Below are 13,136 nucleotides of genomic sequence, written 5' to 3'. Positions count from 1 at the left end.
TTCTTTCCTTTGTTCTTTTGAAGAACTGTATGTTGACTCTCATTTTCTTTCTCTCTTTCTTAAGAATGATTAGTGGAACATTATAAACAGTATTTTCCTGATGGAAAAGTGAGTGTGTGTTTGTGTGTGTGTGTGTGTGTGTGTAAGTGCGTGTGTGTGTGTGTGTGTGTGTGTCTGTGTATGTATGGGTATACTCTTCTGTGTGTTTATGTGTGTTGTGCTTTGGTGTTATAATATTTATAGCAGCTTGTCAATGATCTTCAAATTTCAAGACAGTGGATTCTCTAAAGAATGAATAGATTCCTTTACAAGTAAAAAATAAGATATTAGTATATCATGTGTCCACCTGGAGGAAAGTCAAGTGTTTTGATTCAAAGTACACCAGCTAAAATTTAGAGGGATGGGAAAAGGGTCTTCTCCACCCTCCAGGTAGCGCAGACTAGCCCAAACAATATTTTTTCATAAATCCATCACAAAATGTGGGTTTATGCTGACTTTAGAACCCTGTAGCTCTGGAGCTAGTGCCGTTAGAGCCATAATACTTAATGACCGTGTGCACAGATCCCGATGTTGCCTCATTTGTGCATTGACTCCCGTCTTTTAGGCCTAATCGGTGCCGACATGTATGTCATGACACCCGTATGCAATGGTTAAGTTCAGAGATTTATATGTGCCATGTGACAAGCTCTATCAATGCTTTAGTTGACTAAAATTGTTGTATATGATCCATATCAGTTCATTATTTTTTTTATTCTCAGTGTGATAGAAGTATTGCTATTTTATGGGAGGACAAAAAGCAATTTTATGTTTTCATATTTGTGTGCTGCATGAATGAATATGAAATATATAGCTATCTACAATGAAAATAACATGAAGAGATAGGAAAGAGGAAGGAATCCTGTGCTAGTGATTTTGAGTCCCACAATAAAAGGCATTAGTACAAGAGCACATTTTGGACAATTGGCATTGTTTGAGTCCCCTTCCTCTTCTTGTTCTGCTTGCACATCGATGTCTTCATCGGCAGTACTTTAGAGCAAGAGGTTGGTAACTTGCTGTGTGCCACCACTCTCTAAAGATAGTAGTTGCTAGATGAGTGTAGATGAGTGCCATTCAAGGCTCTCTCTTCTGCTGATGCTAGAAGAAAGTGGTGCCATCTAGGTTTTGGATGTTAGGTTTACTTAATTTTACAGTAATTATAGTAATTATGACTGCAACTGTCATCATTCTTACTCATAGCACACTAAAATAGCACAGTGATTCAAAATCTCTAAATGTCATATATGTCATGATGCCCATTGTCAGGCCAAAGCTCCTGCATTATGTATGTCATGACACCCATTCACAGTGTGTTAACCCATTGCAGACGGAGATCAATTTGCTTGCCCAGCCTCCAGGATAGGTTTTATTTTAGAGAGAGACCACTTGAAGCAATATAATTTGAAGCATCCAAATCTCTTTCAGTCATTCATTGTAAAACTAGAGCGGTTTTTGTGTTTTATTTTTTTGTGTGTTTTATTGAGTTTAGAGACTTATATGTGCCGTATGACAGGCTCTATCAATGCTGCAGTTGACTAAAATTGTAGTATATGATCCATATCAGCTCATTATTTTCTTTATACTCAGTGTTTTGCTGTTTAGGGGAGGACAAAAGCAACTTTATTTTTTCGTAGTTTTGTGCTGTCAGGAACAAATATGAAACAAATAACCACTTTTATAATGAAGATAACATGAGGTAGGGAAGAGGAAGGAAACCTGTGCTTGTGACTGTGAGTGCCACAGTGAAAGACATCCGTATTGGCACATGAGCACATTTTAGACACTGGGTATGGATTGAGTCACCTTCCTCTTCTCGTTCTGCCTGCACATCCTTCATCGGCGGTACTTTAGAGCAAGGGTTCATCAACTTAGTGTGTGCCATCGCTCTATAGAGACAGTGCATGCTAGAGACTGTGGATGGGTGCCATTCAAGGCTCTCTCACCTGCTGGTGCTAGAAAAAAGTGGTGCCATCTAGGTTTTGGACGTTAAGCTTGCACGATATTACGGTAATTATAGTAATTAGGACTGCAGTAGCCATCATCACTCATTCCTTTTTCATAGCAAAATAAAATAGCACAGTGATCCAAAATCCCCGAACGTCGTGTACGTCATGACGCCCGTCGTCAGGCCAAAGCTCCTACGTCATGTATGTCATGACACCCGTACTCAATGGGTTAATATTCCACCCACAGGAAAAGTCTTATGCAATGAGATATCAAACGTATTAATGGTCTTTGACTCTTCTGTTTTTTAATATTCCATTTTTCATTTTTTACAGTAAATTATGGTGTATATTTAAGACTTTGAAATTTGAATTCCGCCTCAGGCATTAGTGAATGTCTTACAAAGGAAACCTCATAATGGATGGAATATAGTGTTGTAGTGTGTGCTTAAATATTTATTTGTGCTTGTTTTCATTCTCCTTCTCTACTTCAGGCTGTGGTGAAAGCGGCCCGACTGGCGGTGCAGTACCAGAGGAAGTTCCGCAGAGATGTGTTCGTAGATTTGGTGTGCTGGAGGAGGTGGGGCCACAATGAGCTCGACAACCCTCGCTTCACCAACCCCTCCATGTATCGCACCATTGATGCGCGCAGGTGTGCGACGTTGTTTTTTTTAGATCAGATTTTTATTATCATTATTATTATTTGAGGATGTTTTGCTTATTTGATTTAATGTTAACTATTTTTTTTTTTTTTTTCATTATGTTATATAAGTGTTTATTTGTTTATATGTTGTCTGGTTTTGTAAGAAGATTAAGATTTTTGATGGAGTGTTAACTTTAAATAAAAGGAAACGTATTTAGGGTGAAATAATTATTCATGATTCATAATGCATTTTTGATTAATCATAGAAATATTTAGAAGAAGAAAAGAAAGGTTTAGAAATGGAATTCAAACAAAAGTTAAAAGATATGTTTTAACCCACTCCTGGCTGGGTGTATATTTGCCTAATGCTGCTCCTGCCGACAAGATGACAAGCATGCGCAATAATGCATTTCGCCCACCCGAATCTACAGGGTGATAAAGGATTTTTTTTTTATATTTTTTTAAATATTTTTTTTGAGAAGTCAAGAAAAATATATATGCAAGTGAAACTACGATGTGTATATACAAACAGGAGTGTGCCGGACTCCTATGCCGATGCCCTAGTAACAGAAGGCCTCATGACACGGGAAGATGTCATGAAAATCGTCTCCGAGAGGATGAGCTTCTTGGCAGAAGAGCACAAGAAGGTGGACTCTCATGTCCCGAAGGTACGTTTGTGTTCTTCTTCTTCTTCTTTCTCCTCTTAACCCTTTGAAAATGGGTGTCATGTATATGTGATGCAGCAAAAGGTGCATAACACTGGGTGTCAATGTGTATGTGATGTGACATCGGCATCTACTCACAGTTGAAGTGCGCAGTCAGTCATGCAGTATTATGGCTGTAATGAGGCTACAGGGTTCCAAAGTCAGCTTAAACTCTTGTCTTTTGACCGATTTATGTAAAAATGTAATTTAGGGTAGTCTGTGCTGCCTGGAGGGCAGAGAAAACATTTTTCCTGTCCCTCTAATTTTTAGCTGATACCACCAGTGTCATTGAATGCCTGCAGTGTCGCCATTGGGCTAATCTTATATTTTCTTCTTCCTCTGCATATTCATCTGCTGCTCTCTGTTTGTCCAATTTTCTAGTATTTAAAAATGTTTATCAGGAAAGAACATGAACCCTTGACATTAGATGGCATTTTGGGTGCTGAAATGCTATGTCTTTGATTTGTTATAGTAACTTTGTCCTGTGTATTTGATTACAAAATATCTTACAATTCCGTATTACATGTTCAACAAAAAATATGAATGTTGATAGGGAAGGCAAACCACCATAGTGCTTAAGGTAAAAAAAAATGGTGTATGAAACTCATGTAAATCACTGCATCTCCCAAAATTTCTTTTCCAGGCAGCCCATCTCGAGAGGCAGTGGTCTGGCTTGGTACAGGCCCCAAGCTCTGTTGAAGTGTGGGACACGGGTGTTGATGTGGCGAACCTTAAGTACCTGGGTGCCAAGTCTGTCGCTCTGCCAGAAGATTTTGTGAGATTTTTTTATTTTCTTCTCAATCATTTGTTTATTGATTTGATTATTTACTTATTTTTTATTATTATTATTATTATAGTTGTTATTATTGTTATGATGGTAATGATGATGTTTATTATTATTACATTTATTGTTTCTTAAAATGTTGAAGGCATTTTCGTAAAACTCTCTTATTTTCTTGACTGTGTTTGACATTTCACAGTTTACATCTAATTTAAGTGTAATGATATTGATTTTCTTGATGCAATACCTTACTGTAAGAATGAAAATGCATCACTAAGAATAGACATACTTTTATTGGAACATGCAAGGCTACTTTCCTTTTACTTTTCAAAAGGTTAATAGTGTAACAGCTCCTTTTTTGCCTTAGGTATTACACCCTCTAGTTCTATGACGAGGTTGAGGTGTTTCCTTTAAATTGAATTCAAGTATTCAAGGTTTCCTTATTCTTATTGTGGTCATTATTATTTTTTTCCATTTAATTTATTTTGTTATCGTTTACCCTAATTTCTTCCAGAACGTCCACCCGCACCTCAGGAAGACTCACGTTGAAGCAAGATTGAAGAAACTAACTGAGGGAACTGGGTTGGACTGGGCGACTGCAGAAGCCCTAGCATTTGCCTCGTTACTGAATCAAGGCAAGTTATTCCAGAGAGATAGAGAAAAGAAGTGGCAGAGGGAGTGAGAGAGTGAGAGTGAGAGTGAGAGTGAGAGTGAGAGAGGGAGTGAGAGTGAGAGAGAGAGAGAGGGAGTGAGATGAGGGAGTGAGAGTGAAAGTGAGAGTAAGAGTGAGAGGGAGTGTGAGTGAGAGTGAGAGTGAGAGTGAGAGTGAGAGTGAGAGTGAGAGTGAGAGTGACAGAGGTATTTAGAGTGAGAGTGAGAGTGAGAGGAGAGGAGAGGGAGGAGGAGGAGAGCAGGTTAGGGAAGGAGAGAGGAAGAGTGAACAGAAGAGAAGAGAGAGTGATAGAGAGTGAGAGTGAGATCACACATAGGTATACATACACATAGAGAGAATGAGACAGAAAGAGAGAGGGAGATTGTTCATCTGTAATACAGAGTAGTGACCGGTCAATAGAAAGTGTATGTTACTCTTCATGGAAATAGTTTCATGAAGTCAAAAGAGGGATCATTTAATCAGGTTTGATTTCCTTGATCAAAGACAGAAGTGAAATATAGACACATTGCTTTTCCTTAGATAAAAATCTATTCATATTGCAAGTTCACGACATTGATGGATAGTAACTCGCACCCTAAGGCCACAACATCCGCATCAGTGGGCAGGACGTGGGTCGTGGAACCTTCTCCCAGCGGCACTGCATGTTCATAGACCAGGTGGAGGACGCAATGCACATCCCACTGAACCACATGAGTGAGGACCAGACCACCCACCTCGAAGTCGTCAACAGCATCCTGTCAGAGGAGGCTGTGCTGGGCTTCGAGTACGGGGTGTCCTTAGAGAGCCCCAAGACCTTGTGCATCTGGGAGGCACAGTTTGGGGACTTCTACAACGGTGCACAGATCATGATTGACACCTTTGTCTCCAGTGGGGAGGGTAGGTGTCCCTCCTGTCCTTTGCCCTCCTTGCCCATCTCACAATTACAGAAAACATAGTTTTTTGTGATGTCTTTTTTATTTTCATTTTTTTCATTTATTTATTTATTTTTATTTATTTATTTATTTTTTATTTTTTATTTTTATTTTTTTTATACATTATATCACATTTTATGACATTCAAACACCTAAATTAAAATAACAGAAACTAAGGAATTATGAAGAAAGATTATATATAAGAATAATCTAGTGATCTATTGCTGATGTTCCAGCAATAGAACACGTCACAACTGCCCCGCCCGGAACTCGGCAAGAAAATACTTGACATTTCATGACGTCACCCAGAACTGGGAATATATTCCGATCCTGTGATAGGACGTCAATTGGCGTGAATGGGTTAATGGTATGAATAACGATTAATCTTTGATAACATTTATGTAATGTCAGTGATCAAATCCATTCTCCACAGCAAAGTGGCTGACCCAGAGTGGTCTGACAATGATTCTGCCCCACGGATATGATGGAGCGGGACCCGAACACTCGTCGTGCCACATCGAGAGGTTCCTGCAGAACTGCGACTCGAAGGAAAACCAGCCGGACGGAGAGGACGTCAACTGGGGGATCGTCAATCCAACGACTCCGGCCCAGTACTTCCACCTGCTCAGAAGACAGGTTGGTGGTGTGGAGTTTGGGGCATTTAGGAGTTGCACATTACCGTATGCAACGTGTGACCATACCTAGGCCCTTTTTAGCTAATAGGAGTGATGGAAAAGTTGGTTTCTGGGTTAATATCATGAGAGAGATAGAAGGCATTTTATCATCCTGCACTTGTTTCCATTTCTTTGGGTCATCCTTTCACATCATAGGAGAGAAGGTGCAGTGAGCATAATTTTTGTTAAGAAATCAGATTATAATCTTTTGAGTAGTTCAAAATATTTACAAAAAGAGAGATTTACATTAGTTATGATACTTAAGCATTATGTTTAATTTTTGAATGTCAAAAGTAAACATGCATATTTGCATTTTGCTGTCTAGCTTGGAATTTGTTTAGAAAAGTTGAAATATAGGTATTTGGTAACCCCCTCTTAACCCATTCCCGACGGGGGATTTCTAGCCTAGAATGTCCAAATGCCGGGGCTTTTGAATTATTAGGCCTAAATTAAATGAATAGCTGGCACAATACTGTGCCGCCCGGCAACTGGGCTTTTGAATGCGCGGTACACATGCTGTACCACCCGTCCTGTGTGGGTTAATCTTGTTTATGAATGGATTTTATACAACTGGTTAGTATCCGTAAGACAAATGTGTCCTTTCATCAAATGATAAACGATTATGCCATTACTGCGGTTATGGGATTCTGTCTGCTTAAGGACAGACCAAAGCAAAATTATTCACAATTGACTGACATAGCCAGTCAGTACTTCATGTGATTTGGAAATAGCTTAGACCTTCTAGCACAGTGATTATGCAGCTTTCTTCTAAAATCGCCAAACCCTGCTGACCAACAGCAACTGAGAAACTTCCGGAAGCCCTTGATCGTTGCGGGGCCAAAGATTCTTCTGCGGTTGCCAGCTGCCACATCCAGCCTCGAGGACATGGCACCCGGCACCCACTTCATGCCGGTCATAGGTGAGTGACACAGCATAGCCGGTGATGGTAACGCTGATGAGGATTATAGTAGTAGTTAAATGATCCTTAACTTCGGAGATTCATGTGCACATAGGATGGTATTCTATATTGTCTATCTTCCTTTGAGATTAGATAGTTAGATGTGGATGACTTGGATGCACTTTTAGAGTGAGTTGTTGCATTTCATCCAATGAGAAAGACTATTAAACACTGGTCTCTCTCCTGCCCTTTTCCTCACTTCCTTCATCCTTATTGTCTCTCCCCTCTTTCTTATCTTTCCTACCTATTAATCTTCTTTACCCTCTCTCTTTTCTCTCCCCTCTTTCTTATCTTTCCTACCTATTAATCTTCTTTACCCTCTCTCTTTTCTCTCCCCTCTTTCTTATCTTTCCTACCTATTAATCGTCTTTTCCTTCTCTCTCTTCTCTCCCCTCTCCACTTCCCCTATTCCATATTTCTCTCTGTCTCATCCCCCGCACCCTCTTTATCTCTCTCTTCTCGCCCTCTCTCCCCTCCCTTTCGCCTCACCCCTCCTCCCCTTTCCTCTCCGCCTCCCCCATCCTCCTCCCCACAGGTGATACCGAGACCCACCCCGAGAGTGTCCGCAAGGTCGTCTTTGTCAGTGGGAAGCACTACTACGCCCTGAAGGCAGAGAGGCAAGCGCGCGGCCTCAAGGACACAGCCATCGTGCGGCTGGAGGCGCTATGCCCCTTCCCGACACGAGAGATTAACGAGGAGCTGGCGAAGTACAAGAAGGCCAAGGGTGGGTGCCGTCTTGTTTTTTCTTTTTTCTTTCTTTTCTGTTTTCCGCTTTTTTTTTTTTTTTTTGTAAGTGCTGTACTTGCCATAATTGTTTTTGTTAATGGTGTACTTGTCTAATTTTATCATTTTTTAAAATTTGTTATATTAGTTGTTAGTATTGGCATTTAATTATCATAAGTTATTACTGTAATTATCATTATTATAGATACCACAGGTAGTATGACTCATTTCTATAATTTACAATTTTTTAAAAATTTGCATACCACCTAAACTCATAATTAGGCATCTTTACAAACGTCCTCATTTGGTTTTCTGATAGAAATATAGTCTCAATAGTGTCACCCAATCAATATCAATATAGATATCAATATCACCTCAAATAGACATTAAGATTACCTCACCTCACAATTACACAGGTTTCTAAATCTCATTTTTCTCTCTCTCTCTCTTTCTCTCTCTCCCTGCCAATAGTATTTGTGTGGTCGCAAGAAGAACACCGCAACATGGGCGCCTGGTTCTTCGTTCGACCTAGATTTGAAAACCTCTGCTCAACTAAGGTATTTGGGCAAGCCTTTTGTTGTTGTTTTTTTCTTTTTTAGGGCTACTTTTTTTTTTTAAGTATATTGAATGATTAGTCTTTACAAGGAAACTTGTTCAATATTCTAATAAATCACCTTTCTCCCTCCCTCCCTCCCTCCCTCCCTCCCCCCCTCTTCCTCTCTCTCCCTCTCTCTCCCTCTCTCTCCTTCTCTCTCCTTCTCTCTCCCTCTCTCCCTCTTTCTCTCTCCCTCTTTCTCTCTCCCTCTTTCTCTCTCCCTCTTTCTCTCTCCCTCTTTCTCTCTCTCTCTCTTTCTCTCTCTCTCTCTTTCACTCTCTCTTTCTCTCTCTCTCTCTCTCTATCTCTCTCTCTCTCTCTCTCTCTCTCTCTCTCTCCTCTCTCTCTCTCTCCTCTCTCTCTCTCTCTCTCCTCTCTCTCTCTCTCCCTCTCCCTCTCCCTCTCCTCTCCTCTCTCTCTCTCTCTCTCTCTCCCTCTCCCTCTCCCTCTCCCTCTCCCTCTCCCTCTCCCTCTCCCTCTCCCTCTCCCTCTCCCCCTCTCTCTCCCTCTCCCTCTCCCTCTCCCTCTCCCTTTCTTTCTATGTTGGTACATTCTATGCACATGCATATAACTATACAACTCTGAATGTGTGCGCATTTATGTTCATTTTGATGTTGATCATGCATTTCCTGTTGCAGTTGCAGTACGCAGGCAGGGAGGTCCTCGGAGCGGCAGCAGTTGGCATCGGCAACCTGCACAAGCGGGAGAGCCAGAGCGTGCTGGAGCAGACGTTTGCCTCTTGAGAATGACCTCCGCCTAGAAATGCAGACTGGTTGTAGATTTTTATCATTTTTTTTTTTTTTTTTTTTTTTTAGGTCGGTGATATCATTTTTTTTTTTTTTTCCATGCACAGGGAGGCTGATATGACTCTTGTTGCTGTTGAGATTAATTAGTTCAGGTAGATTATGATAATGATGATGATGATGGTGATAATGCTGCTAATGGTAGTTATGATCACTTCTACTACCACTATCTGTGACATCTACTGCTTCCATCGTTATTATTATTGTTATTATTGTTATTATCATCATTACCATTATTATAATACTTATTTTTAACCTAGAGAGTTTTTTCCTCACACTAGAGAGGTTATTAATATTATTATTGTTGTTGTTATTGAGATTAGATATTTCACATATGAAGAATAGATATATTAAATAAAGAGGTGTATAATAGATTTTTTTTAACAAGAAAAAAAGAAAAAGAGAGGTTACATACCTATATTTGGGTGAAGTCTGCCTCTGTTGAAAACTGGTTGGTAGATCTGTTAGTGTTTTGTAATGCTGATCTTGTAAAGCCATATATATTGCATCCTGAAGTATTTTTTGTACAATTGTTTTATAATTAATTAGAATTTTTTTTGTCATTCTCACATACACTCAACATCTGAATAGGATTACTAAGAATAGCATAAACTCACAAGAATTATTATTTACTTACCTTCATACGTTGTCGTTAAATCTTCATATTGAGTGACGTTGAATCACACAACATAGAAAAATAGAATAAAAATGTAAATGAGTGCTTCCAATTTTAGCCCTATCTAACAGCCCTGCATATGAAATGTTTGATATTTCTATACCTCGTTGCAAGGCTGTGTAGGCAGCAGTAGTGTGCCATTGCAAAACCTTGTACTATTTTCTCACGATCTCACAAAGATAATCTATTTGCTGGGGTATGCTTTGTGATTTTTAATAAAAAGAAAGAAAAAGTTGATATTTTATTGTCCTGTTCTTTAGATTTTAAAATGTGGCAGGGAGAGAAAATTCGAGTGAGAGTAAAACTGAGAGAGCGAGAGGGAGGGAGGGAGAGAGAGAGAGAGAGAGAGAGAGAGAGAGAGAGAGAGAGAGAGAGAGAGAGAGAGAGAGAGAGAGAGAGAGAGAGAGAGAGAGAGAGAGAGTGAGAGTAAAACTGAGAGAGCGAGAGAGAGAGAGAGAGTGAGAGTAAAACTGAGAGAGCGAGAGAGAGAGAGAGTGAGAGTAAAACTAAGAGAGCGAGAGAGAGTGAGAGTAGAACTGAGAGAGCGAGAGGGAGGGAGAGAGAGAGAGAGAGAGAGAGAGAGAGAGAGAGAGAGAGAGAGAGAGAGAGAGAGAGAGAGAGAGAGAGAGAGAGAGAGAGACTGAGAGAGCGAGAGAGAGAGAGTAAAACAGAGAGCGAGAGGGAGGGAGAGAGAGAGAGCGAGAGAGAGAGAGACTGAGAGAGAGAGCGAGAGAGAGAGAGTCCGGAAGATGATCAGGAAAATTACAAGGGATTTTGACACTATTCCGGGGAAAGAAGCTCTTTGGGAGAATGGGGCGAGGAAGCGAGGCTGAAGAGGTGATCAGCTCGCACCTGGCCAAGGCCGGAGCTTCGCTGGTCCTGAGATGACGTGAGACCTTCCTCGAACAGGTAGTGGGCAGGGCAGAAAGCATGGCCGGGGCACTATCTTTAAAAGGGCACATGGTATGTCCTTGCTTCTATATCTTATCTTGAGGGAGGTAGAGAGAAAATGAGAAAAAGTCTGACGGAAAAACAGAGAAAAGACAAAAAGAAAAAGAAAAAAAAAAGTCAAGACGTGTAAATACATACACGCGTTTCTGTGAACAGGTGTAGGCACTCCTCACACCCTTTCTCTCTCTCTCTCTATCTCTCTCTTTCTCTCTCTCTTCCTCTCTCCCTCTCTCACTCTTTCGTTATCTCTTGTTCTCTCTTTCCCTAACTGCCTCGCTCGCCCTCTCTTATTTGTGCGCGTACCTATGTGCATGTAGAACCCTCTTTCTTTCGGGGAATTCTTGAGGAGAGAGGACGGTCATCAAGGAAACTCGGCGTGGCTCCACACACGGCTAATAAAGTGTGAGGGAAACTACGGCGTCCGTGGGAACTGGTGCAGAGACACGAGACGCGCCCTCGGTGAGGTCACGAAGGCACGTTTGCACAAGACGAGAGCTGAACTTGAGCCAACGTGACCTAGCATGGGTCAAGTCTCCAAAAGCACGACGACTAGACTGCCAGCGATATTGCATTGAATTAAGTAAAAATATATGATCAATGTCTTGGGTCACATGATGTACAATACCAGTGTCTTACAGAGAGAGAGAGAGAAAGGGAAAGGGAAAGAAAGAGAGACAGAAAGAGAAAGGGAGAGAGAGAGAGAAAGGGAGAGAGAATCAACGGTGATCGATACCTCACAATTAAAAGAAAAAAACAAAAATCCTACAATTATTTTTGCGGATAATTTTGGCTTATGACTTGGGTGGTTTTCACTCTGTTGGTCCCGATCTTTGTCTCTCTTTTCTTCAAAGAAACAGCCGTTCTAAGACATTTTTTTACAAGTAATTTAAAGATTCTTTTTTCCTTTTTTTAGCGAAAGAGAAGTTTGTTACGGGAAATCAATAACAATCAGCAAGAATTGAAGTGAATAATCGTCTTAAAATACAGAGAAGAATATGCACATGAACGTGTCTATTGCATGAGAGAGTGCGTGACTAAGTGAGCGATATTATTTGAAATGAAGTTACGAACACGGAAGATGACTGCTCATATTAACACGAATGAGGTAGATAACAAGAATGACAATAATAAAAAAAATATATATATATATAGATAAAATGAAATGAATGTTATTATTCCAGTTTCTACAGCAGAGTCAGCGAAAGGCAATCTGATGACTTAACACTCTTAGATATAGATAAAGCCATACAGATCCATAACCCTATACAGAAAAAAGATACCAGAGGCCATTTTAATCAAACCTTCGACAGAGTGCCATCGTAGCGTTTGGCACTCGCCTGATGGAATACAGTATAAAACCGCGGAGTCTCAGATTATCGAACAGTGTAAGTCTGGCAGTGAGACAGGAACAACACCTACTTTCCGACAGAACATTTAAAAGTTAAGTACCAACGTATGGTCATAAGACTTGTATCTCCTTAAGAAAAAAAAAATATATATATATTTTGGTGTCCTGTATTCCGCACCATTTCCTGTTTCGTCTTTGTATTTTCCTCAAGAGGAACCAAAACCTATTTTTTTTAAAGACAAGAGTTGTATGTTTTATCGGCTTATGCAATCGCAACCGAAGTATAACCTAAATCCACAACTAGCCTATAATATGGGATTTCATTATTTGCAACATATAGATTGTTAAAGATAATATACTTGAGCTAGTGGGTGATAGTATTCATACATATTCAAGATAATATTGAAATTAGCAATTGATGATAATAATGATAGCATTGATAATGATGATAATAATTATGATGATACTAATAATCACAAAAATAACAGGAATTTTAATGATAATGATAATAATAACAACGACGAAAAAAAAAATAATGATGATCTTAGCATTCATCATAATCACAATAAGATGATAATAATAATAATAATAGTAATGGTACTACTACTACTACTACTACCAATTGTGATGATGATAATGATAATAGTAATGATAATAATCTTGAGGATAATTATAATAATGATAATAACAACAATGATGAAGGTGATAATGACAGTG

General features: G+C 39.8%; 1 protein-coding gene across 1 annotated transcript; it reads left to right on the top strand.

Moving 5' to 3' along the window:
- Window positions 1–2,473: 2,473 nt before the first annotated feature.
- On the top strand, window positions 2,474–10,352 carry LOC122264808 (2-oxoadipate dehydrogenase complex component E1; the record flags this gene model as incomplete). Its single annotated transcript, XM_086536804.1, is given in 10 exon segments — window positions 2,474–2,631; window positions 3,155–3,290; window positions 3,970–4,101; window positions 4,622–4,742; window positions 5,360–5,656; window positions 6,125–6,327; window positions 7,164–7,284; window positions 7,859–8,047; window positions 8,518–8,603; window positions 9,280–10,352. Coding segments are annotated over 10 exon segments (1,548 nt in total), but the record flags the coding sequence as incomplete, so codon positions are not given.
- Between the last annotated feature and the right edge of the window lie 2,784 nt (window positions 10,353–13,136).

This window comes from Penaeus japonicus, unplaced genomic scaffold (genome assembly GCF_977035675.1).
Source record: "Penaeus japonicus unplaced genomic scaffold, GWHDUDI00000001_assembly GWHDUDI00000005, whole genome shotgun sequence".
In the NCBI taxonomy this organism is placed as follows: domain Eukaryota; kingdom Metazoa; phylum Arthropoda; class Malacostraca; order Decapoda; family Penaeidae; genus Penaeus; species Penaeus japonicus.
The sequence above is the reverse complement of the archived record's forward strand: the minus strand, read 5'-3'. Positions and strand labels throughout refer to the sequence as shown.